The sequence below is a fragment of the Orcinus orca genome, chromosome 8 (assembly GCF_937001465.1).
Source record: "Orcinus orca chromosome 8, mOrcOrc1.1, whole genome shotgun sequence".
Taxonomy (NCBI): domain Eukaryota; kingdom Metazoa; phylum Chordata; class Mammalia; order Artiodactyla; family Delphinidae; genus Orcinus; species Orcinus orca.
In genome coordinates this window covers 97,024,042-97,049,947 of record NC_064566.1, presented here as the reverse complement: position 1 = coordinate 97,049,947, position 25,906 = coordinate 97,024,042, and the positions used below count along the sequence as shown (strand labels likewise).

The 25,906-nt window shown below is 50.9% G+C and overlaps 1 protein-coding gene across 15 annotated transcripts in view; it reads right to left on the bottom strand.

The window, feature by feature from the left end:
* The window catches only part of GRIK4 (glutamate ionotropic receptor kainate type subunit 4), a 448,598-nt gene that overhangs the window by 291,015 nt on the left and 131,677 nt on the right, over window positions 1-25,906 (bottom strand). For all 15 annotated transcript variants that reach the window (XR_007478718.1, XR_004477391.2, XR_004477392.2 and 12 more), the window contains exon 2: window positions 20,598-20,729. Coding sequence is in view for 10 of the 15 variants with exons in the window: in XM_033407328.2 (XP_033263219.1) it covers window positions 20,598-20,679 (82 nt within the window). In the remaining 5 variants the exon portion in view is untranslated. The remainder of the gene's footprint in view (window positions 1-20,597; window positions 20,730-25,906) is intronic.

Here is a 25,906-nt window from a genome sequence, read left to right as displayed (position 1 = left end):
ACATTGGACTGACACGGTGTCAGCCAGTCTACCAAGAGACATGCTGATCTTTCAAAAACATTCCCTATTTTTCTATAGCTAGTCTATCATCATTGGCCAATATGCCCCCCACACATAAAGTTCAGTTTTCCATTCTTACTTGCCAATTAGAATATTTTGGCTGGTTAAGTCTTGTAGATACTTCAGTCTTGCCGTTTACTGTGGATTCACTAGACTATGTCTACTTTGCCAAATGGTGTCTTTCTTGAGTAATGTCTTTGAGTAAACATTTTAGGTTGCTCAGTCCTAGACTCTCCACACCGTTCTCTCCCTAGAAGGCTGCCTGATCTCGTGGCTCAGGATCCCACTTACATGCCAGTGACTCCCCTCTTTATCTATCCATCCAAGACCTCTCTTCTGAGGTCTACTGTCTTATAACCATTTGACTACCTGACATCTCGACTTGGATATCTCACAGTTCCTAACCTCTCCTTCCCCCAACCCCAAACCCAAGGCTGCTCCTCTTCCATTCTTCCCCTTTTTAATAAATTACACCTCTATGGGCTTCCCTGGTGGCGCAGTGGTTGAGAGTCCGCCTGCCGATGCAGGGGACACGGGTTCGTGCCCCGGTCCGGGAAGATCCCACATGCCGCGGAGCGGCTGGGCCCGTGAGCCATGGCCACTGAGCCTGCGCGTCCGGAGCCTGTGCTCCGTAACGGGAGAGGCCACAACAGTGAGAGGCCCACGTACCGCAAAAAAAAAATAAATAAATAATAAAATAAAATAAAATAAATGACACCTCTGGCTACCTAGCTGGTCAAGCCAGAAACCTGGTCATTCTAACCTTCCTTCATCCTCCACATCCAATTTACTACCAAGACTGATCAATTCAACTTCAAAAAGATCTGTTTACTTCTCACCATCCCATTGAGTTTTCAAAAAATTTTTTGAGCATTCATTTGTACCCTCAACAATTCAGAGTGCCCACTCTATAGTGATCAAAGCTCTCAGAAGAGCACAGCAAGTTCAGGAAAGACCCATAAGCAAACCTGCTATGATAAAGGTGTTCCTAAGACATAATGACCCAAGAGAGTGTGAACAGTAAGAGGGAGGGGGAAACAGTGCCCGGCAACACTTCATGGGGAACAGGACATTTAAACTGGGTTTTAGAGAATGAGTAGGGATTCATCAGGCAGTTGCATGGACAAAGTCCTTCTGGGTATGGTGACAGGTAAAGTATGACATGTTCAGGGAATCCAGCAGAGCAGAGTCGGGAGGGTAGGTGGAGATGTGACTGGTGAGACGGGCAGGGGCTAGATCACGTGGGGTGCTGTTATGGACCGAACTAGGTTTCCCTAAAATTCATATGTTGAAACCTAAGCCCCCTGTACCTCAGATTGTGACTATATTTGGAGATAATATCCTTTAAAGAGGTGACTGAGTTACAATGAAGTCATTAGGGCGGGTCTTAATCCAATCTGACCAGTGTCCTTACAAGAAAAGGAAATGTGGACACACAGAGAGAACACCAGAAGGGCATGTGCACAGAGAAAAGACCACATGAGGAAACGGTGAGAAGGCAGCCGTCTGCAAGCCAAGGAGAGAGGGCTCAGGAGAAACCAAACCCACCAGCAGCCTGATGTTGGACTTCCAGCCTCCGGAACTGTGAGAAAATGAAGTTCTGTTGTTTAAGCCACACAGTATTTTGGCATGGAAGCCCTAGCAAATGCATACAGGCACTGTATGCAACTGAGTTTGAACCTGGAGGTTACAGGTGACTGGGGAAGGGTTTAAGCAGGGAAAAGACTCTTTATCCATCCATCCCTCACTCCACATATGCAATGTGGAAGCTGCGTCGGGCACTAGAAGTACAGGTCCAAGAAGCCTTATCTGCAGAAATGATACTTTAGCCCGGGATGAAAAAAAGGGGGCGAGGATGTCAAATTATGGTCTAGACAAAGTATGTGTGAGGCCCTAAGACAGGAAGGCTCTGGGCACGTTCAGGAAACTGACATTAGGCCAGTGTGGGCAGAGCTGGGTGAGAGAGACGAGCTCTAAGAGATGCAGACGGAGGGATCAAGGCCAGACCATGCTGGGCTTCAAAGGCCTCATAAGTAAGTGTGTCCCTTCTCTGGAGAATTCCCCTGTGGGCCCAGGCCAACTCCCCGATGGGGGCAGAGGCTGAGGCCACTTCCCTTCCCCTGAGCAGCTGGGGAGGCTCTCCCCGCCTGCCCGTCTGGCTGCCCATCAACCGCCAAGGTGACACCACCAACTGCATTTCTTCCCAGCCAGGGCGCTGAGAGGCACAGGATTTGCATTTCAATTTGACTTTATTCAGATGATTCCAGCCAAAGCTTGGAAATCATTCCCCTTGTCATTCTCTCACCAGTTCTGTTTTCCTTTTTTTCCCTCCCTCCACCCCACGGAGGGCTCCTTTTTCCTTGACATCCTGCTCCTGGATGCTGAGAAAAGTCCTCCTTAACAGCAGTTTTATTGCCGGGTCATATTAACACAATGAAGGAAGTCACTGTTAATTTTTATGAATTATCTCATCATCTGCAACTAATTAACAGCTGCAGAAAGAGCAGGCATTCTGTCTCCCCTCGGACAGCCTTTACCTTGAGCACGCTTCCCAGCCGCCCGACTCTTGCTGTCAGGAGGGTCCTCTGCTGGAGAAGGGTACTTGCTCTCCAGCAGCCTGCCACCTCCACAGCCCCCAGCCCCAATTCTGCGCTTTCCGGCCCGCCCCAGCCTGGGCAGGCAGGGGTGGGGGGGCTGACCCTTTCCACTCAGTGGTGGCTGGGCCACCTGTGATGCAGATGATTTAGGTTAGCTGGAAACTTTATTAAAATCCAATCTAAGTGGGCCGCCGCTGCCCTGTTCTCATTACCCTCCCTCTTCAAAATCAGGCCTTGGCCCCTGTGCCTCTCTGAATGTGTCTATAAAACTGAGTGAACAGGCAGCCAACAGCTAAATGGCACTTAATCAGGGTATAATCTAAACCCAGGTGGACAGTAAATACTTAGGGGGGCAGAGGGAAGAGAGCAAGGGAAGAGAAAACAACGGAGGAGAAGGACAGGAGGACGCGCAAATGCATCTGTTGCAGCCTCCAGAGAGAGGAACTGCCGGGAAACACAGAATCCCGGGCTAGACAGGGTCCGGAGGACCACAGCTGGAGAAACGGGGGCCCAGAGGGGTGACGTGACCCCTTAACATTCAACAGCTCGCGAAGCCTGGGGCTCATTCTCCTCCTGGGCTTCCCTCCCAAGCCCTGAGCTTCTCCGGTCCCGGTTCCTGCCCGTGCTGGCTTCTGCCCCCAATCCCTCTCTATCTTCCACCACCTAACCGCGTCCCTTCTTGCGGCTGTCTGAGGAGCCTCTCCTCAGACACCCTGGCATGTGGCCAAACCCCAGGCGGCTGCTGGTTGCGTCTGCAGAGATGAAGGGAAGGGCTCGGAGGGATGGGGGTGAAAGGGTGCGAGGCCGGCCCACCCCACCGTGGGGCAGTGCCTCCCCGGGTGGGAGTCGGGCATCAGATCCACTTCGGGCAGGGGGTCCCTGTGATGCTGGCCCGAGCACGCAATCCTCCTTCTAAAGGTAAGATGCTCCAACAGTGTGTCTGCTAGAACTGAAAAGGCCAGAGGCTGTGCGTCATGTTACAGGGAGGAGAGGGGCGCTGGGAGGACGTTCTAGAAGTTTACTTTTTGTACCCGGCCTGCGTCTCTTTCTCCTCCTTTCTAAACTCTGAGACACACAGCCAGCTAACATCTCCCTCCTTCCCCCGCCAGAATGTTCCAGGCCCCTTGCCGTTCTGTTTCTGTATGTGTAACCTAGCTCCTGTAGTCCCTGTTTCCTGCCCCAGGGGCCCCATTTTCAAAGCCATTGGGTTTATAGTCCTGAGGGGAACAAACACCTTCACCATGGTAGCCCAAGGTAAGAACTGAGTCATTCATTCATTCATTCATCCCACCAATGTTTACTGAAAACCTGCTATAAGCAAGGCTGGGGGAGTGACAGGTAGTAAGACGTGGTCTTGGCCCCCAGAGAAACCAGCGCCTGAACAAACACTCGTCACTATGTCACATGGGCTGAGGGTTGAGGTGGAGCCGGCTGCCCACACCGTGCTGTGGGAGCGGGAAAGGGCAGAGAGCCCTGTGAGTGGGGAAGGAGGGGACAGTCAGGGAAGTTTTCTTAGAGGAACAGCGAGGCCTTGAATGACGAAGAAAATTCTGCAGGGCAGGCAAGGTGAGCAGTATTCCAGGCGGATGGAGCAAAGGTGCAGAGATTGGAGAGGCAGGGGTGTTCCGGGGACTCCAGTGTGTCTGGAGGGCAGGATGCCCACTGGTGAGCATTTACAGGGCAGGGATGGGAATGGGGACGTGATGATGATGGGGCTGTCTAGATGGTCTGCAGCCTGCCTGCAAAGGCTTCAGATGCCCTGGAAAGGAGCTTGAGGTTCCTTCTAGAAAGACGAGCTGGGCAAGAGGGAGGAAGTGAGAGGTGAAAGGGAGAGCACCCAGGGGCTCCGAGGGGCTGTGGTGGGACAGGTTCTCCTGTGCTGGGACACGGCTTCCCATCCTTGGGCACCAGGGCCCAGAAGTGCCCAGGCCTCTACTGCCTCCACCTTCAGACGCCCTGGCTGCCCCACTCTGGGGCTTGGGCAGGGAGGTCCCATCGTCCCGAGAAACCTTTACTCAACATCCTGAAACCCTCATTCCCAGCCCCACCCAGTGGCCTGCTCCAGGTGTGTCCCAGGTGGCTCTGGGTGGAGCATGCCCTGGGGACTGCTGGCAGCTCAGAAAGCACAAAGGAAGCCGAGAACTCCAGTCTCCACATGCTTCCCAGGCCTCAAGGACAAGTTTTCCATTCTTTTCCTGGGCTCTTTACTCAAAAAGTGAAGCTTATGCAAGAGGAGAGGATACTGGTTTTGAAGGAGGCAGGACAGTATCATGGGCATATAGCTGCCAGAGGTTTTGATGCCGGCTCCGGACTCACACCAGCTGTGTGACCCTGGGTAACTTATTTAACTCTCTGAGCCTCAGCTTTCTCATCTGTAAAACAGACACGATGGCAGCATTCAACGACTTTGAACAGCGTGGTCTCTGGCACATAACAAATATTACTTAATAAATGTTGCTATTATTATAAGTCTAGATATTTCTGACCCCCAAAGCCCCAACTCTTACTTTATACTCTTCTTTCCCTTTTTTTTAGGGTGTCCTCTCCAACTCCCATCCCCAGTCCCTCTATACCAAAGGACTGCTCCTTTTTAAAAAAAAAATACTCCTGGGGCTTCCCTGTGGTCCAGGGGTTAAGACTCCGCTCTTCCACCGCATGGGGCGTGGGTTCGATCCCTGGTTGGAGAACTAAGATCCTGCATGCTGCGGGGCACGGCCAAAAAATAATAATAATAAAAATTAAAAGTACTCCCAGCAGAGCCTGTCACCTGGTCTTTAGGACCACCTGCCAAGCCCCCTTCTCTCTCAGTCCCCTGGGGCTTTGTGCTGATCTTACAATGCAGGGACTCTCTGGGTCCCTCTCCTTGGCACCTTCCTGGGAGAGAAGCACCCAGTACACTTAACAGGGCAGAATAAATAGCAATAATAATATATGTTGAGGCATTAGCCACATAAGTAATCAAAGATCACTGCCATATGATTCCTGGTTAAACACCATTTGGAATCTAATAAATAAGCGGCTGTAAATACAGGCAGCGAGCAGATTCGTCCCCCCTGAGCGGCACAGCCTCTGCTCTTATTTTTAGCCTAAAGGTGCCTTCAGCGCTACTCTTGTGGTTCAATTTTAAGTTGGCTTCTCTGTCAAATGTCTGCAAAGGGACCGGCAAGGGCAGGGGGCAATGAGTGGGGCTCAGGTGCGGCGTCTGCCTTCTGCTCTCTAAAGAAATCAAGGCGTCCCAGGGGTCTTGGGTAGAACTCGTTCATACCCACCTTCTCCCCACTCCTCCCAGGGGCTCCGCGAAGGGGAGCACAGTAGGGGTTAAGGATGGGAAGTGCCTAGTGTAGCGGACAGAGCACGGGCTTGGGGCCAAAGAAATCTGGGTTCAAATCCAGGGTCTTGGGGCTTCCCTGGTGGTGCAGTGGTTAAGAATCCGCCTGCCAACGCAGGGGACATGGGTTCGAGCCCTGGTCTGGGAAGATCCCACATGCCGCGGAGCAACTAAGGCCATGCTCCACGACTACTGAGACTGCACTCTAGAGCCATGAGCCACAACAACTGAGCCCACATGCCACAACTACTGAAGCCCGCACGCCTAGAGCCTGTGCTCCACAACAAGAGAAGCCACCACAATGAGAAGCCCGCACACTGCAACAAAGACCCAATGCAGCCAAAAATAAGTAAATAAAACAAATTTATATAAAAAAAAAATCCAGGGTCTTCCATGTTTTGCATGGGTGACCTCAGTCTCTCCAGGCCTCGGTTTCTGTACCTACAGACCAGACATTATCAAACCTACCTCTGAAGATCGTTGTAAAAATTAAACGATGTAATTTATAGACAGTGATGGGCATATATTAGGTGCTCAGTACACATGAATGTCATTCCATCCCCTGTGATACGGTCCTTGAAAGTGATGGTCCCCCACCCTCTCATTAGATGGAAACAGGCAACATATCAAGAAGGTAAAAAGAAGCCCAAAGTGCCAACGTGCCCATGGTGCCCGGACCATAGTAATCATTGCTTAACTCTGGAGCTGGCCGGTTGGCATTCAATGCTTCCCTGCTTTGTGCTCTCCTGGAGCTCCTTCATGTCTGAGTTTTGCCTTTTCGCATTAGAACATTAACAACAATATAACCTGTTTCCAGAATTTCCCACAGACCCCAGCCTGCTGCAGGGTGCTGTCAGCGTTAAATAAGGACCAAGGGACAGAGGAACAAAGTTGGACCAGCCCTAAAGCCCAGGTCTCCTAATTCCTTACTCATAGCAATACCTTCCTATATCACATGCCTTCCTAAAACACAAGAGGATCTGTTCCTTTCTGGAAGGATGACAAGCAGAGTAACAGACAGTTTGCTGTGACTCTGGGGGGACATTATTCTTTCTAGGCGCCACGGCAGGAAATAAACACATCATTCCAAGCCAAGCCCAGCAGAGCCCACGTGACATGGCTTCAGATAACATTCTGCTTGTAGGTTACTCCTGTAGAGGCCTGACATGTTAAATCAACGTGATGAAGTGCTTCCCGTTACACAGTCCCTTCCCAGCTCTCTCTCTCCTGTGGCACAGTCTCAGTCACAGTCATGTGGCCGTCCTGTCGGGGTCCCTCTACCCATCGAGGGAACGCATTGGCTTCAGGGCTTGTCTGCTTCTCATGCAAAAGATTGACCTTAACAGGAGTCAGGCAATCAGATCAGGGGTTGGGCTGGGGCCAGTTTCCAAGGGCAAGCACAGTCCCCTGCACACAGCACTGCTCATGAGAATGATTTCAAGAGGCTCAGGCTCCTATCTTGGGAGCCATCCAAACAGAGGAACAGAATAATGGTCCCCAAAGATGTCCACGTCTTAATCCCCGGAATCTGCCATGATTCTTCCATGGCAAAATGGACTTTGCAGAGGTCATTAAGGTTACAGACCTTGAGATGGGGGGATTATCCTGGATTATCCCAGCAGGCTCAATACAATCTCATGAGTTCTTAAAATCAGAGAACCTCTTGTGGCTGAGGTCAGGGAGCTGTGATCTGAGAATGACGTGATCCTGAGCTTTGAGGATGGAAGAAGGGGGCCGTGAGCAAAGGGATGCTGCAGACTCTGGAAGCTGGGAACAGCCTCAGCTGACAGCCAGCAATAAAGTAAGAACCTCAATTTTATAACTGCGAGGAATTGAATCCTGCCAGCAACCAAAATGAGCAGGACATGGATTCTCCCCTAGAGCCTCCAGAAAGGATCACAGCCCTGCTGACATCTTAGTTTTAGCCCATCAAGACCCATGCTGGACTTCTGACCGTAAATTAATAAATTTATCTGGATTAAACCACGAAGTCTGTGGTAATTTGTTATGGCAGCAGTAGAAAATTGTAGTAATAGTAATTATAATAGAACTACTATAATAACTATTATTTATTGGCCTCCTACTAATTACCAGGCACTGTGCTAGCTGTTTTGCATACATTATCGTACCTAAACCTCAGTAGACAGGGTGAGTATTATTACCCCCATTTTATAGTAGCAAACAGAGGCCAAATAATTTGCCCAAGGTCACATGCTGAAACTATAATTCATTTCCAAGTCTGTGTGTCAATAAAGTCCAATCCCACTCTACTACCCTATGATGCCACCAAGAATTATGCTTGCCATAATGTTGGGCAAACTACTATTTTTGCAAGAAACAAAAGAAAGGGAACTGATATTTATTAAATATTACTAGATGCTACACACCATGTATGGTACTTTACGTATCTCCTTTCAATTAACACGATAACCTCCTGCACGCTAAAGTGTTATCTCCAGCTTACAGATGGGAAACTGAGCATGAGAAAGGTTGAGTAATTTGCCTGAAGGAACGTGGCTAAGAAGGGAGAGTCATACCCGTGGATTTTGAATCCGAGGCTGCCTTGTCCATAATGCCTAGGATATGAAGACTTGAATGTGAAGTCCAAGCTCCCCCAGGTGGCCATCCTCATGGCTTCATGGTAAGATAGGCACTGGATCGAGACCCAAAAGGGAGCCCCGCCCAGGCTGTAACCACAAGCCAAAGGCAACAGGTCCCACCCATCCCACAAGAGGGTGGCCCTGTCCAGCGGCCAGTACTGCTCTATGCGAGATCATTCCTGGGCAGATGAGGAAGAAGTTGATTAAATAAAGGGAGAGCTCCAATGGGGGCGATCCATAGATACTTACACGCTATTTCATCTCCACCAAGTCCGCTCATTTGCACTTCACAACTAAATTCCTTTAGCTCTCAAGGCTTTCCCAACTGGCTCTAAGGGGGAAATCGGCATTCAACCACCATTAGAGGTAAAGATCCCTTTAGGTTCAGGAACTCCAAGGGCTCTGGGGAGAGTAGGGAAAATTCCCTACAGATGGCCATCGGAAAGCGCTCCCCTTCCCTGTCCACTGGCCCGAGGCTGCCCGGTGGCTGCCCAGAGGTGTGAGGCCAGCTACTGCCACTCTGTTCCCACCCAGGCTGTGGCCGGTGCCTCTTTGGAACGAGTCCTTAGCAGAGCTTCCTGCTGAGGCCCCCAGGCCTATCCACTTCCCTTTTCTGTCATCTCAGAGAAAATCCCTCTTCTTTCATCTGTGAGCTGAAAGCTCAGTCTCACGTGGTTGGATCCCTGCCACTGGGGGAAATTTATGAGTGTTGCCAGCAAAGTGGCATTCCCTCCCCTGCCAGTGTCACTCCCTGCTTGAAAGACCATGTACTATAAAGGGTGGGAAAGCACATCTCGGAAGAAGCCACAGGGGTGACACAACCTAGGGAACTTCCCAGCATCCGACTCCTTAACACAGGTACCTTCAGACATGGGGGCAACCTGCTGCCTGCTTTCAAAGAGTGGCATCAGGTCTGGGGTTGAGAGCAAAGTCAGCCTGAGAAGAGCCGGAGCTGGAGGTGTGAGGGCGCATCTCACAGGATGTAGATGGAGACCTAGATGGGCTTTCTTTAGCCAAAAGACGGGTCCACCGGGGCTTGGCGGGCATGGGTCCGACCGGGGGTTCTGAACCTGGAGGCCAGATCCCATCAGGCCGGAGCAGGTGCCTGTGCTGGACTGGAAGCAGATGAGGGGAGTGCCTACCTCTGATTTGGGGACACATCCTACCTGGGAAGGAGAAAAGAGAAAACCCATTCAGAGGAGGGTGACCAGGATGACAAGTGGAATCCAAATCCTGAGAAGGAAGGAACAGTCAGATGAATCTGTGAAACAAAGAAGATGCTGGGGGCTGTGAAAGGACAGTGCTTCGGATCTCGGACATGCCGTCCGAGGGAAGAGCGCAAGGCCTGTTCTGTAGGCTCCCGAGGGACAGGCGGAGCTAGGACAGTAGGTGGAAGGCACAGAGAGACAGATCTGGCTCAACACAGAGGAGAACTGATGGTCGGAGCTATTCAAAAATGGACTGCGTTGGGCTTCCCTGGTGGCGCAGTGGTTGGGAGTCCGCCTGCCGATGCAGGGGACACGGGTTCGTGTCCCGGTCCGGGAAGACCCCACATGCCGCGGAGCGGCTGGGCCCGTGAGCCATGGCCGCTGAGCCTGCGCGTCTGGAGCCTGTGCTCCGCAACGGGAGAGGCCACAGCAGTGAGAGGCCCACGTACTGAAAAAAAAAAAAGTGGACTGGGTTATACTGGGGGTCCTTGCCACCATCGAGATTTTGTGAATCTAAGTACAAGCAGACAGACTCGGTGAAGCACTTGGAGAGTCTGTGGCAGACAAGAAGCAGGCACCCTGGCGAACACAGGCAGCTTCAGGAAAGAGCTGGAAGCAGGTGGCAGGGTCCCAGCTGGGAGGCTGGGTCCAGATTCAGGTCCCCAAGCTCTAGGAAGACTAAGACAAGCAAGGCCTGACCAGAGGCCCACGGGAGCTCAGAAACAGTCGGGATAGGAAAGTGAGGTTTCAGACTTGATGACGAGACAGAAACTTGAGCACTGCAATGGCCGCACGGCTGGGGGAGGTGACGCTAAATCAACTGCTCGGCATCTGGATCTGAGGGACAAAGTAAGACCAGCAGACAGGACTCATGTTGCTGCTGAGTCATTAACCTGCTGGCTTGGACTTCCTCAGAAGGGGATGGAGATTAGCCTGTGGACCCAGGGTTTGCCGCAGGGATCAGAGAACCCGGCGACAGGAAGCCAGCAGGGCCAGGGCACTGTCCTCAGCAAGGAACGCTTGTTGAGAACCTCCTTTGTGTTGAGTGAGGCCATCATCATCTCTGCCTTCCAACAGCTTTCAAGTTTGAAGCTCCTCTGGACCTCCCTTGGGTCTGCGTCATTCAGTAGACATTTAGTGAGCACCTTCTGTATACCAAGCACTGTCTTACATGCTGGGGAAACAGAAGAGGACAAAACAAAGGGCTTTTTGCCTGATGGGAGCACTCAGATAATAAGCGAATAGGACCCAGTCCGTCACATGGCGACAAGTGCTATAGAAAAATCAAAGCAAGGAAGAGAGAGACAGAGAGATGGCGAGCAGGGCATGACCTACAGTAAGTGAGAGAGTGAACCACGCAGACATCTAGGTGAAGACTGCTCTAGGCAGAGAGAACACCAAGGAAGCCAGGGGGAGGGGATGGTGTGGAGTGAACAAGAGGCAGAGGAGTAAGAGATGAGAACAAATCGTCATAGAACAGTGGGGCAGATCATGGAGGGCCCTGTGGGAGGGACCCCGTAAGGACTCTTTCTTTTCCTCTGACTTGAGATGAGATGAGATGAGAAGGCACTGGAAGAGTTGAGCAGAGGACTGACATGATTCAACTTACATTTTAAAAGAATCATCCTTGCTGCCATTTTGAGAAACAAAAGTGACAGTAAGAGAGAAGCACAGAAACTAGTAGGAAAGCTTTACAGTGATCCAAGGGAGAGAGAATATAGTCTCGGAATGGGACAGCCACAGCGGAGGTGGCCAGAGGTGGTTGGGTTCTGGATATACTTGGAAGGTACAGCAAACAGGATTTGCTGATGGGAAGGGTATAGGATATCAGAGAAAGGTGGGGTCAAGCGTGACTTCAAGGATTGGAACCTAAGTCCAAATAGAAAGAACGGTGTGACCATGTATGCAACAGGGGAGACGGTAGGAGAAGCAGGCTTAGAGGGGCACATCATCAGTTTGGACAAGTCAAATTTGAGTTTCTCTTAGACATCCAAAAGGGAATGAGGAGTAGGTGTGTACGTCTGAAGTTGTGGGGAGAAGTCAGAGCTGGAGATGAGACTGGAGAGTCACCGCATCAAAAGCCATGAAACTGAATGAGATCACTAGGGAGTGGGGGGAGAGAGAAGAGGTCTAAGGACAGAACCCTGGGGCACATCCATATTCAGAGGTCGGACGTACGAGAAGGAATCACCAAAGGAGACTGAGAGCCCAATGAGGGAGGACAAGAACCAAGATGGAATGAGACCCAGAAGCCGAGAGAGAGAAGCGTTGCAAGGAAGAGCGACAGAAAGACTATGTCAAATGCTGCCTGTGAAATAAGGCCTGGGGACAGATGATTGGATGAGGCCGTGGGGGCACCATGGATGGGGTGAAAATCTGATGGGAGGGAGTCCTATTGATTGGGTAAGAGAGGAGAGGAAATGGAGATAGCTTTGCATAAGAATTCTTTTGCAGAGTGTCTCCGCAATGGGAAGGAGAGAAACAAGGGGTTAGCTGAAGAAGGATGTGGTGTTAAGGGAGGTTTTTAAGACGGGAGATCATTCAGATCCACTAGCCAGTAGCAGGGACCATTACCTCAGTGTGAAAAGCCCACGACACCGGAAAGGTAGAGAAAATAGAGCCCAGTCTCTCAGGATGCTGTTAGGCTGGTGGGACGGAGGAAATTCAAAAAGGTTTTTTAAATGTTTGCAAAAATAGGCGGGTATATGCACCAATGAAGACAGTGCAACCCGTGTGTGACTGAGTCAGCACGTGTACCTCTTGCGCTCTGAGAATTCTGGAAGTAAGAGCTTTCCAAACCGGGTGTGGATTCTTGGCTCTTAGAAAGAGGTGAATTTAAAGCAGGATTTAGAAAAAGGGGAGAGACAGCATTTGGTGGAGGAGTGGAGAAGTGTGCTCCAGGCAGGGGAAGGCTAAGAGATGCCAACAGTGCCATTCCCAATAACAGGTGTCACTTTCCTAGCACTTACTACACGCCTGACACTACTCTAAGTGCTTTCTAGGTAATAACTCATTGAATTCTCATAAAAACATGAGGTAGCAACTACTGTCATCCATGTTACAGATGAAAAACATTGAAGCACTAAGAAATGAAGTTCTCGCTCAAGGTCATATAACTAGTAAAGGGTGGTGCTCGGATTCAAACCCAGGCAGTCTGGTTAGAGCACAGGCTCTGGCGTCCACCTCTACACCATGATGGAGCCTTCCCGAGCCAACCCCAGTGCTACCCAGAACACATCAGGCTCCGTGGTGTCCCCCTTGCTCTCCAGACTCCTATCAGCTTGGAATAGCCATAGAAGGCAACGGGGTGAGTCAGGACAGAAGGGGCTAAGGGAAGAGGGAAACACATGGGGGACCCTCTCACGGGCTGCCCCAGGTGGTCACCCACCCCCAGTTACGTTGGTTTTCCTCCTGAGTCCAGCACGGTGGCACTACCTCCCGGCCAGGGGCTGGGCACGGCCCCGGCATGGCCCCACCGGGCACCTGCTGAGCCCAGACTGGATGAGTTGGCCCTGCCCTCTGCATCACGCCCCTCATCGGTGTGGGCTTAAGCGGCAGCGGACCCCCCACAAGCTGATCGGCCCCGAACTCAGCTCGACGGGAAGAAACAGACACCAACAAGACACAGAGGGGCTGCTGGCCAGCCCGACAGCTATCGGCAAGCCCCGCCCAGCTATCTGCCCCCGCACCCAGACTAATGAGACCTAAGTGTGACCGCTGTCTTGCCTGCAGCTGAGCTGCGAGGCTGTGGGTGGGATGCGCGGGCCCCGCCGAGGCACACACGTGTCTCCCGCCCACTTGGGCTCACACACACTCAGGCGCTCGGCTGACAGCAGGCGGCAGCCTCTGTGCTTCTCCGACACCACAGCGGTGGCCGCAGGGAGAAAAGAAACACCCAGACAGGTCTATCCCAACCGAGTAAGGAGACTCAGTAGGGCTTCCTCTTATCTGGCTTAAGCAACTGTGGCCGAATGGGGTCATGGCTTAAATCAGGCATATGGCTGCCTCCACGCTAAGCTCCCACGAACGGCTGTTAATGAGAACACAAGGATAATAGGATGCCTCCCAAAGAGTATGAGAACAGATCGAAGGCTGAGGTATTCTAGCACAGGAGCCCAGCTTAGAAGGGGTCCTGGAGGTACCAGATCCAACCTCTCAGTGACGCTGAACTCTGTCCAGCCCAGCTATGGCCACCTCCAGCTGTGGGGACCGCAGTATCAGAACAGCCCATTTCATCTGTCGGGTAAACATTTTTTTACATCAAACCCAAATCTCCCTCCATAATTATCATCTCTCCCTACAACAAACCACCCTCCCAAAACTAGAGCTTGCTAATGACTCACTCCCCATCCCAAGACTCTTGTAAACCACTTTACAGAGCTGGAGACAGGCTTTTGAAATTCTGACAAAATATTACCGTGCCAGTTCTCTCAAATCATGTGTGTCTCTTCCAGGTAGGGCTTCTACCAGCAGGACGGAAGATACTGTGGGTCAGCGCATGTGTGGAGGGGGCAAAATGAGAGTCCGGGAAAACCAGGCCATTCTAGCACCAATGGACACAGGCAGCCACGTACCAAAATTATTTGGAAATCAGCTCTATGATCTAGGGCTTTTAGCTAGGGAACAAGAGCCACCTCCCTTCTCTCCAATACCCCTGCTTCTGGGACTTTTCCCAGTTTCCTCCTGCAGACTCACCATGATACGTTTAAGAAAACATAATGTTTCCTACTGTCACCTGCCTGTTCTCTTTAGCTCAGCCTGATTTCATGAGGTCCTGGGCGTCGGCACTCTGGCCCATGGTGGCTTTCCCATCAAGAATGTACTGCTGGGGAACTTCCCTGGTGGCGCAGTGGTTAAGAATCGCCTGCCAGTGCAGGGGACACGGGTTCGATTCCTGGTCCGGGAAGATCCCACATGCCGCGGAGCAACTATATCCGTGTGCCACAGCTACTGAGCCTGCGCTCTAGAGCCCGTGAGCCACAACTACTGAGCCCGCATGCCACAACTACTGAAGCCCGTGCACCTAGAGTCCGTGCTCCACAACAAAGAGAAGCCACCGCAGTGAGAAGCCCGCGCACCGCAACGAAGAGTAGCCCCCGCTCGCCGCAACTGGAGAAAGCCCATGCGCAGCAACGAAGACCCAACACAGCCAGGAAGGAAGGAAGGAAGAAAAAGAAAGAATGAATGTACTGCTGGGACTTCCCTGGCGGTCCAGTGGTTAGGACTCCATGCTCCCACTGCAGGGGACATGGGTTCGATCCCTGGTCAAGGAACTAAGATCCCACAAGCTGCACAGCCAAAAAAAAAAAAAAAATGTACTACCAACAGCCTAGGCTATTCAGGACTCTGCCACCTCAGCTGTCCTCTGGTCCTCTGGCTGGACGCAATAGGCCAGGCCCCCTTTGTCCCTGCCTGGGACAGGTCCTATCCTCTTACTCCCCTCCACGCGAGCTTGCGCAAGCCCCAAACTCTGTGACGCTCAGCGTCCTCTGCCATAAGATGTGTTTACTTCTACCGACCTTGCAGCTTGTTGGGGAAACTGAATTAACACGTGTGTAAGAACATGTTATACACTGTAAACCGTGGCACCAATGTCACCAGGCAGTTGGGAGTCAGGAATCCTGGCACTGCCACAGTGGCCTTTGCCAACTCACTTTGCCTACTGGGACCCCAGTTTTTCATACCTGTGAAATGGAGCACCTAGGCCTAATTCATCCCTCACTTCTCAGCAGAAGAGACTGTGGCCAGAGCCTGTAGTTCACAAGTGGGTTCTGGAAAGGTTGAGAGAAGATAAACGTCCTCCAAGTATCCGGTGTGGTGCTCCTGGCAGAAGACCAAGCAGCAGGCGAAGACAGATGACTCCACACCATACACTGGCCTGGATGCCTTGCTAACGGCAGCCAAGTCTCCCTCATCCCTCTGAAGATGTGGTGGCAGCAGGGGTGGGGCAGGAAGGAGAGGAGAGACAGCCTCGTGCAAGCACACATGCAAGCAGACACCCTCATGGACGGTCTTTGGCAAAATATTTACTCTTGCAAATACGTATTTTGTACACTTATTGTTAAATAAAACCAGTTGGCATTTTTGAGCACTGACCAATATCTGGGAGAAGAGAAATCTGAAAACTGACAGGTCAATTCAAGATTCAAAACTTGCCATTAGATAGTTCATCCTGCAAACATTTCCGAAGAAGTACCCCTATGGGCCAGGCACCGTGCTAGACCAAGGAATACAGACATAATAAGAAAGACACAGATCTCCTAAGGTGTTCGGCAGGGGAGGGATCTGTGTCCCAGAAAGCTCTGTACATGGATTCCGTCTCTAGATGACAGATGAAGGAGAAAGTCATCAATTTCTATTTGTCACTAATGTGAAAGACCAACTGATTGCTTCTATGGGTGACTCAATTTGGCAAAGAGATCAAGAGTTACACACTGCTCAAAATCTCATAAATCACATCACGTGGTCACAGTATGAAGGGGAGCCCACTACTCAAAAAAAACCCACAGTGAGTCCTCGGCAAGGCACAGGATTCTGTTGGTATATTTGGATCTTGGTGTGTCCGATATATTTAATACGTAGCAGAACAGGATAAGAAAACCAGTGCTTTTTATTCCTCCCCCTTGCCTCCCCCAATTCTTTTATTATCTTCATCTTCATAACATTTGAATGTTCTATGTTTAACATTCTCTCTGCAGGACTTGGAGCTCATTGAGGGAAACCACCTCAGTAAAACATGGGAGTTATAAAGGGCTTGGGGTCCTAGTAAGACGGAGTGTCAAATAAATCCAAGCTCCGGCTGCTTCACCTCACAGGGGAAACTTCAACAAGAAAGAGGTTCAATGGCTACAATAACCTGCTGATGTCTAGTGCCACCCACGCTGAGCAGGACTCTGTACCACCCTGAGCGAGCCTTTCAAATTCCCAGGCCTCAGTTTCCTCATCTGTCTGATGGACTTTGTCTGGGTCCTTAGGAAATTATTTGGGAGTAAAAGAATCAAAAAAGAGCAATAGACTATAAAAGCAATAATGATTCCATCTTTCAATTCCTTTGCCAGATAGAACACAATATATTTAATGTGACTGCTGTGATAATGGGATAATCCCAAATGTCTCCAGGGGTGTAGAGCTGCAGTACAGCAAAGCAGAAAGAGAAGCGTTGGAGACAGGTTCCAATTGCAGCCTCTGTGTGACCTTAGATGAGTTATTTAAACTCCCCAAGCCTCTGTTTCTTCATCTATAACACCTGGTCATTAATTCTGAGGTGAAGATTGCCTGAAATATGTGAAACACCTAGCACAGTGCCTGGCAGAGAGTGAGGTCTTTCCAAGTGGTAATTATTGGGGGGATCATTATTATTTAGCACTGTGTCCTCAGTGTTGGCACATAGCACTCAATAAATACTTGTTGAGTGGATTCATAAATGAATAGTTGAATCCCCGTTTTTACCATTATAGCCAAAACTTGCCTTAGAACCCAATCAGGATCTCCAGCCCATTCCTCTTTTCCCTTTTAAGTAAGACAGATAGATGGACGTTTTCTCTTTCTCCTCCTTCTCCTTTTTCTTCTACTTCTTCCAATAAGTCTACCTCTTGAAGTACAGGGAAGACCAGAAGAAACTTTAGAACAATGATGCTGAACGTGCTCTTGGGAGACCACATCTCGCAAGGGCCGTGGACTCACCCACCCATCCACTCACTGAGTTTGTGTGATATGCTTACATACGTCAAGTGTCGGGACCTGTGTTACGTGGTCGATCTCCCTTGGAATTCAGAATCTGGTGGGAAAACGCCATAACACTCAGAGCACAACCCAGTGAGTGTGCTGGAACAGGGGAATGGGAGAATGGTTGGAAAGAGATGATCTGACTGCCACCAGCCCCGCCCCCTACTTGCTGTGTGACCTTGGCCAAATCACCACCCCCTCTGGGCCTCCCTCCTCATCTGCGAAATGAATCCGTAGAATCCTTTACAGTTCTAAGATACGATGACGATCCCTTTAAGTCATGGAGGGCTGAAGAGATGGTGAGGGTGGTCTTCTCGGGGCATTTATTAACTGGCGGCTCTCACAGTCATCACTCAGAGGACCCAGAGGGACAGAAGCAAAATCAAAAGACATTTTCAGAAGACAGATGGCTGAAACAGGTTGACATATGTGTGAGAGTTTGGGGAATTTATGTGGGCAGCCTCGCCATCATAAATAAAATCCCTTTCCCTCTCCCAAAGCCTCATTCGTTGAGTAAACACCGGACACTGTAATAGACAATTTGGCTGTATCTCCCGCCCCGCGCCTCACTTGAATGAAAACCAGCAGTCCCACGGCAGGGGAGTGGGCTCGCCACCTCTTTCCAAACATCCACGTTGTCACCAGCTGACAAGCGGGGCGGGGGTTGGAGCAGGCGGGGCAATTTATCTCCGAGATTCCCGGTCCCTCCGTGCAGCCTCGCTCTCACAGCCATCTACTCTGAGGCTGGAGGTTTGGGAGGAACCCCAGAAGAATCAAATGCGGGGAGAAGTGACCCGTGGGAAGTGAGGGAAGGAGCAGCAGCCCCTCCCTTTCCTGCGAGCTTCTGGAGGACTTGGGGGACCCGTCGCCATCAACGCTGGTCCAGCCCATCTGTGTGCAAGGCTGCCTGTCGCTAAGCACAGCTACTTGTGTTTTCTTGACCTACTTCTCCTCCCATCCCTGCCCTACTCCACATCCCCTCTGGAGTCCGTGTAATTAGCACCTTTCCGTCCATAAAGCTCCCGGCTCCCAGGATAACCAAGGAGACAGCAAAACAAGCCCTGGCATTGCTGTTGTGGCTTTTCTTTACTTTCCTCTCTCTTTGTTGGCTTCACTCTGCTTCCTGGCCTCTGGAGACTAGGCCCAGTCTGACCTTGCCAGCCAGCAGGGCCCCTGGCTGGAGATCAGCTGGATGTGGCCTGGCATGAACCAGAACGAGTGCCAGCAGAGAGGACAGAACTGGACAAGCATTGTTCCAAGTGTGGGGAGGGGAGCCTGAGGGGCCCTTTGAAGCCCTCCACTGTCGCACAGCAGGCCAGACAGGGATCCGTCAGCTCCACTTTCTGCTTCTCTCCCGGGGAACAAGTGTCAGGAGAGCCGAGGCCGCGAGGAGCTGCCAGTTCCGGCTCAATCCCTTTCCGCTTCCCATTAGCCACAAATGGAAATGGATGGGTGACCGCTTTAGCCACTCATTTAGAGGAGAAAACCTCACAGCAAATGCTGAATAACGAGGCATCTTATAAATTACGCATCTTAAGGACATGAACTGTTTTATATCGCTGCTAAGCAGAATTAAATTAGGTTTTGAAGTTTCAGTAGAAGTGAATGGGGAAGAGGGAGGGAAGGTTTTGTTTTTAATTCCTTTTTTCAAGTATGCAGAGTGGTGACCGAAGGCAGGATGAGGGGAAGAACTGAGTCACCGGTCTTTGTTTCTGATTCCAATCAGCTGCCACTGCATAGGCGCGGAGAGACGTGCCCATGTACCCACGACGGAACACGGAGTAGCTCGGGGACCTGCAGCTCAGCCTCTGGCCCATGATGCCTGGCCTTGCCAGGGCCTCCTGACCACCCACACCACCATCATGCCCATCTCTGGGACCTCAGAACCAGTCCTAACTGCAAGTAGAGGAATTCGGGAGCTTGCGGCCCAGTCCTTGGGATCCTGCATCCTGATCTTCATTCTAAATCATCCTCTAACCCTTTCAGGTTCAAGTTTAGAACCCTGCCTCACTCACAGGATCCACTTTCCCCCCTTCCCACCCCAGTCTGGGCAGAGGGGCTTCACGTGGGCCCCCGTCTGGATAACTTGCCTGGTGTTTGGGTCCCTCTAGGGCTGTTGCCTGGCCTTGCCCGGGGTTCCTGCCATTGGACTGATCTTCTTGTGACCAACACACCTGCCTGGATTTCTCACTGCTGTGCCTCACCTGTCTGTCCACAATGACTCCCTTCCCTATACACATGTACACACCCCAATCCCTGATACCCCACGTCTATCCCAGGCCATCAGATGACCACACAGTGTCTGCTGAACTGGACTGTGTCTCCTTGTCTCTACAGCTGGGGCCATGTCCCCAGGACCCGGATCAGCAGGCAGTGGCCCAGCCTGAAGTTAAGGAGCTTTGCTCAGTCTTGGAGGTGTTGGGGGGCAGGGGAGGCAGTTGATTTCTCAGGCACTCCTGGACCCCGGAAAGAGCCAAGTCTTCCGCCAGGCACGGGGACGCTGATGGGGCCAGTGGCGGCAGTGCCTGCCCACACCCAGAACGGGCACCCCCATGACAGCAATGACAAGGGAGGGAGCTGGTGGACACACGCCACTGAAGTGCCCTGTCCTTCCTCTCCAGAACCAGGGCAGGGCGAGCAGACACCAAGGCAAAGGCCCTGCCAAGCAGCTGGGTCAGGGGCACCAAGAACACTTCATCAGAACACACCCTCCAGGAAGCCTTCTTGGATTGATCAGAGGAGAGAAGAGATGATCTCTGCTCTGCTCTCTAGCCCCTGGATTTGGAAGCCCCGTGGCCATTCCCACCCTCCTTCACCTACAGCTGTGACCAGCTGAGTCCATCACAGACTGCAAAAGGCACTCAACATCGTTTTTCTCATCACAAGAGGAGCTGGGCAGCTTGAGCAGATTGTAGCTGTCAGCCTGTCGGCTGCCCCCCCCCCCCCCGCAACCCTTGTCCCAGCCAAACTCAGGGAGGGCAGAGTGCAGGGTCAGATGTCCCCTGCGGACACCTGGGGTGTGGAAGGGGCATCGCCCAGGGCTGGGCTGCCCCCAGGGTGCCGTAGGGACAGCACTTACCAATCCTCAGGGAGTGCGGACTGCAGGCAACCATCACGAGCCACGTGGGAAGCAGCACCAAAGGCGCCCAGACGCGGGGCATCTTCTATGAATCCTCATGGAGCCCTCTGCTGGTCTGGGCATGACATAACTCTGCGGGAGAGTGAGGAGCACGTGAGTAAGAGTCCTATCGGCCCAGGGGCCCGAGCCACCACCCACACGGCCTCTGTGGAGAGGACCAACACTCCCTCCATGAATCGCTGTGCCTGTAGGGGAGCTCCAGGCCGGCTCCAGGCCTCTGTCCTTCCTGCCTCTGCCCAGACTCACAGAAGCCTCAGGTTCTAAAGCCATCCCCCACCCCGACCGCCACCAAATCAGGGGCAGGAGGGTGTGACTGTGGTTGAATGATTCATAGGGCTCCACTTTTTAAAAAATGTCTAATTGGGGATGAAAACTTTCATCTGCTCTTAAGAACAGGAGCCATGGGTGAGCAGAAAAGGAGTGGGTGGGAAGGTTAGGCCATCGTCCCGGGCACGCCACATGCCCTGCTCTCTGGGGAGTGATGCTGGGGAAGTGATGGGTTCCAGTCCAGCTCCGCCGCTTGCCAGCTGGGTGGCTTTTCTCGGTCACTCAACTCCATTTCCGCTCAGGTAGACTTGGCATAACAACACGTGCCTGGATGGGTGGAACTGAGGCCGAGGAGAACACAGGAGAGGCCTGGCCTAGAGCAGGGGCTACACAAATGTCAGCTCCTCCCTGGCCCAGATGGGAGAGGTCGCTTCTCAGCAAATACTGAGGGCAGAAGCGCACATCCCAGGTCATCAGCTGGTTTCCACATCTGCTGAAAACGAACCCTTCTCCATCCTTCCTCCACCAGCCCCTCTCCCTCCTGAGGCTGGGGTCAAAGCCAGAACCTTGAAGGAGCTGCCTCCCTGCAAGGCAGCATGAGTATTGTCCCTCCCTGAGACCTCCTGGCACCCTGAGATCAGAGTCTGCAGGCCACCAGCCTTGCCCCATCACTGGGGTGAGGGAGGGGCTGGTGAATATGCAAATATGCTAAACCAAGGTCACCTTTGGTTAGGAGACTAGTATTAAAGTGATTCATCCCCCCACCTCCAGACAGACAATCCGATAGAAAAACAGGCAAATGACTAGAACAGACACTTCGGTAACGGTAAAGCAAAAGCTCTTGGAGCACACTTGGAAAGGTATTCAGGAAAATGCAATTTTTAACTGCAATGAGATATCATTATACACCCACCAGAATGACTTTAAAAAAAAAAAAGATACTATCAAGTGTTAGCAAAGACGTGGAGCAACTGGAACTCTTCTACTGTGTCAGTGGGAATGTAAGTCAACGTAACTGTTGTGGAAAACTGGTCTATTAGAGCTTTACACGTACCCTAATGTCCAGCAGCTCTACAATAGGCATTTCCAGTAGAAATGCATGTATACACTCACCAAAGACATACTAGAACGTTCACAGCAGCACTCTTTGGGTTTGCCCGAACTGGAACCTAGCCAGATGTCCAGCAGCAGAATGGAGAGAGACATTGTCCATTCATACAATGGAATCTTATATGGAAATGAAAATGAACAATCAACAACTCCGTGCACCTGTGCGGATGAATCCCACAAACATAATGTTGAGTGGAAGAAACCAGGCACAAAAGAGTATTTACAGTATGATTCTATCTATAAAAAGTACAAATGCAGACAAAACCATTGTGTGCTGTAAGCAGTCCAGCTAGTGATGACCCTTGCAGGCGGGGGGTGACTAGAAGGGGACACAGGGGGTCTTCTAGAGGTGCTGATGACATCCTGTTTCTCATTCCAGGTGCTGAGCAAAGTGTGCTCAGTTTGTGAAATCTCGTCGAGCTGTACATATCTGATGATAATGTTCACTTTTCCGTATGTGTGTTACACTTAGTAAAGGTTTTGTTTTATGACAATCCCCCCTCCCCACAGAAGCTCGGTGTTGCAGCCTGACCCAGTACCTCGCAGCTTCCTGCACACAACTAGGCCCCTCTACCTGCAGCGTGCTCCTCTCCCCCCGACCCTTGCCATGTGCCAGGAGCGGGTGCCTCTCTATGCCATCCCAGCAGTGCCAGCTTCTCGAGGGCCAGGACTGTTTCCAGTTTACTGCTGTATCCCCAGAGGTTACTTATACAGAACAGGTGCACAGGAGATATTTGTTCAGTGGATGGAGGGTCTCAAGCCACTGCCTGCTATAAGGAGACAGAGGAGAATAAAGGATAAAGGATTGGACTGCTGCAAACCTGAAACTAACAGAACATTGTAAATCAACTACACTCCAATAAAATTTTTTTTTTAAAAAAGGATAAAGGATTGGAGCAAAGGCAACTCTGCTGTTGGCAAATCAGGCCCAGAATCTTTGTCCCTTAATCCATGGGTGCCGATGCAGGAAGAGATGAAAGCAAACACAGTCTCAGGGGAAGCTTGGCATTCTTACCCGTTATGGGTAAAGTCGACTGTTCAGTGACTGTCTCCCCACTAGAATTCAAGCTCGATGGATGTGGGACAGGAACAGAAATCCTGTTTGTCTGTCTTCTCAGGGCCCAGAACGGTGCCTGGCATATATTACAGCCTCAATAACTATTTGTTGAGTGGCAAAATGAATGGACTGTCAAGGAGGAAAGGACTGTAAAAAAATGGCTAGGTTATATAAAAATAATACTAAATATAATCATTTCTGTCAAATGCCTTCCATTTATGCCCAGTCAGCCCGCCGCACAATAATTATTATGCAGACCGCTAAATAGGTTTCAGATTAGCCTGCGTAAATTTTATTTGATGACAGAACTACACTTAATCCATGCAGGCCTGACAGTCATTGTTCGTGGCCCTAAAGGCTGGCTGATCCTGGAGACCACATGTAAGGACAATGGCTGAGGTTTTGGGCTGCTCTTGGATACAAAGATGAGAAATAATCTCCTCCCAAACCTTACAGGGATAAAAAGAACGATCATGTCACATGTTTGTAAGGCACAAGGGTTTGCAAAATTCTTTCCATAGTCTTTATCTTATTTAATCCACAGAACAAGCTCTATTATTGACAAGGAAGCTGAGCTCAAGAAAGGTGCCTAGCTCAAGGTCAACACAGCCCTTACGAGGCAAAGCCAGGGCTAGCCAGGTCTCTGACTTCGCTGGGTATTCTTCTGTCACTTACCTATCTGCATATGAGAGCAGATCATGAAGCTTCCAGATTCTTTAACAAAAAACACAAAGAAATTTGAGGTCTTCTTTTCAGTTTAATGTTTAGACGAATCTGGTCTTAGAACCTAACTGTGCAGCCTTTATTAACTGAAAATAATTTAATAATTTAGGAATAAAAAAAGAAATTTTCTAGAGGTAGACCACCTACACCCTCTTCCCACTAACATCACTCCTGGGGAATGTCACCCACGAGTTATTTCCACCTGCATGGTGTGGTTTCTAAATCAGCATCTCAAGCCCAGAATCAAGCCCTGAACACCTGCACTGAGACGGCTTCCTCCCGAAACCTCCAGCTGGATTCCCCACAGCATTTCAGACACGCCTCATCCTAAGGAGGAGGTCTCCTCTCCCCCGCTCCCGCCATCTGCTTCTCCTCCTACGTCCTCCTTCTTAGTGGGTGGCACCATGATCCACTAGTCACCCAAGCCAGAAAGCTGAAAGGCACCCTAGAGCTCTGCTCCCCACATCTACTCAGTCAGCAAGTCCCAACAGCCCTGCCTCCATCACCACCGACCCGCCGCAGTCCAGACGTCCGCCAGCAGCAACCGGGACTCTGCGACAGCAGCCATCTTGGTCGCCCTCCCTCTGGCCTTTCCCTCTCCGTTGGTTCTCTGCTGAGTGGCCAAGGGTTCTTACCCAAATGTGAACTTGATGATGACATACCCCCGCCCCAAAGTCTTCCATAGCTCTCCACTGCACTGGGGATCAAAAGCAAATTCTTAACTCCAACAGATAAACCCTTCACGATCTGCCTTCCTGTCTCTACCACCCACCCCACTGCACCGGACCTTCCGCAGAGCTCCCTCAGCACCCACCCTTTGCCTGTGCCCGGACTGCAGTCTCACCCCGTAATGGCCCGAAACTGTGACTTCCAGGCTCACCGCATTGCCTCCCCTCTGAGGCTTTTTGTGATCCCTTTCCCATCTGCTGCCACCACATCTTGAACATTCGTCATTAGGGCACACACCCTGCTTATGACGACGCTGCCTGTCTCCCCACAGAACGATCAGCTGTGATGCAGGGGCCGTGGCAAGCACCAACACACTATCCGGCACACGGTACGTGCTCTACTAATATTGGCTGAATGAAATCGATGAACAGATGGTGTCAAAAAGGCATTTTCTGAGTTTACACCAAGACGAAGTAAATTCCCAGTCTGGGTTGTACATTTTGTATATTTGCTGTGGTTAATACAAACAATCTAAGCAGACAGAATGTTCTAGATAAAGGCAAAGGGTCATCACATCAATATATGTTGAAAAGGGGAGGGAAGCATTTACTGCCCTTCTCTTCTGTGCCTGGGGCTTGGACTGACCGTCACAGTTAAGGACATGGGTTTGAGTCCTGCACTGCCATGTAGTAGCTATACACCATGGGCAAGTGAGTTAACTTCTCTAAACCTTGATTTCCTCATTTGTAACATGGGAGTGATAAAAGTACCCTCGCAGAATCATTATGAGGAATGAGGATAAAATGTGTATCCTGAGCTGCTCGAAGTAATTAACTGTTCGTGACTATTATTCTAACCCTATAAAATAATATTGCACGCCCACTTCACAGATGTGGAGGGTGAGGCTCAGGGAGGCCCGGTCATTTATCCAAGGTCGTGCAACTAAAGCAGTAGTGCTGAAGTTCAAATTCAAGAGTGTAACCACGTGCAGTCACAAATCCCAGGCTCCTTCTTCAGCTAGAGTTGAATACGGAGGCACTGGCAGAATTGAAGTCCAAAGTGGGCATAAAAATATGGCTTCTGGTTTCTGAGGGTCTCTGACAGTCCCCACCTAAACGGAGCCGGTCTTCAATCCTGTGCTTTAGGTAACTCAAAAGGCAGAGAGAGTCTAAAAACAGAACTTTGCCATGCAACTGAGGACGCTGTTCTTGACATCCTAGGGCAGCCATGACAGTCCTAACAAGTGCAGATTAAGGCCCAACGTGGAGGGAGGCCAGGTCGGATCTGCTGTGGTCCTTATGGAGGAAACCTCCAGAGCAGCTCCACCTCTCAGAGCCCATTTCCTCATTGGTAACAAGGGAATATCGATGCCTATCTCACAAAGTGATGAGCACCAGAAGAGCAGGGAACACATTAGAATTTT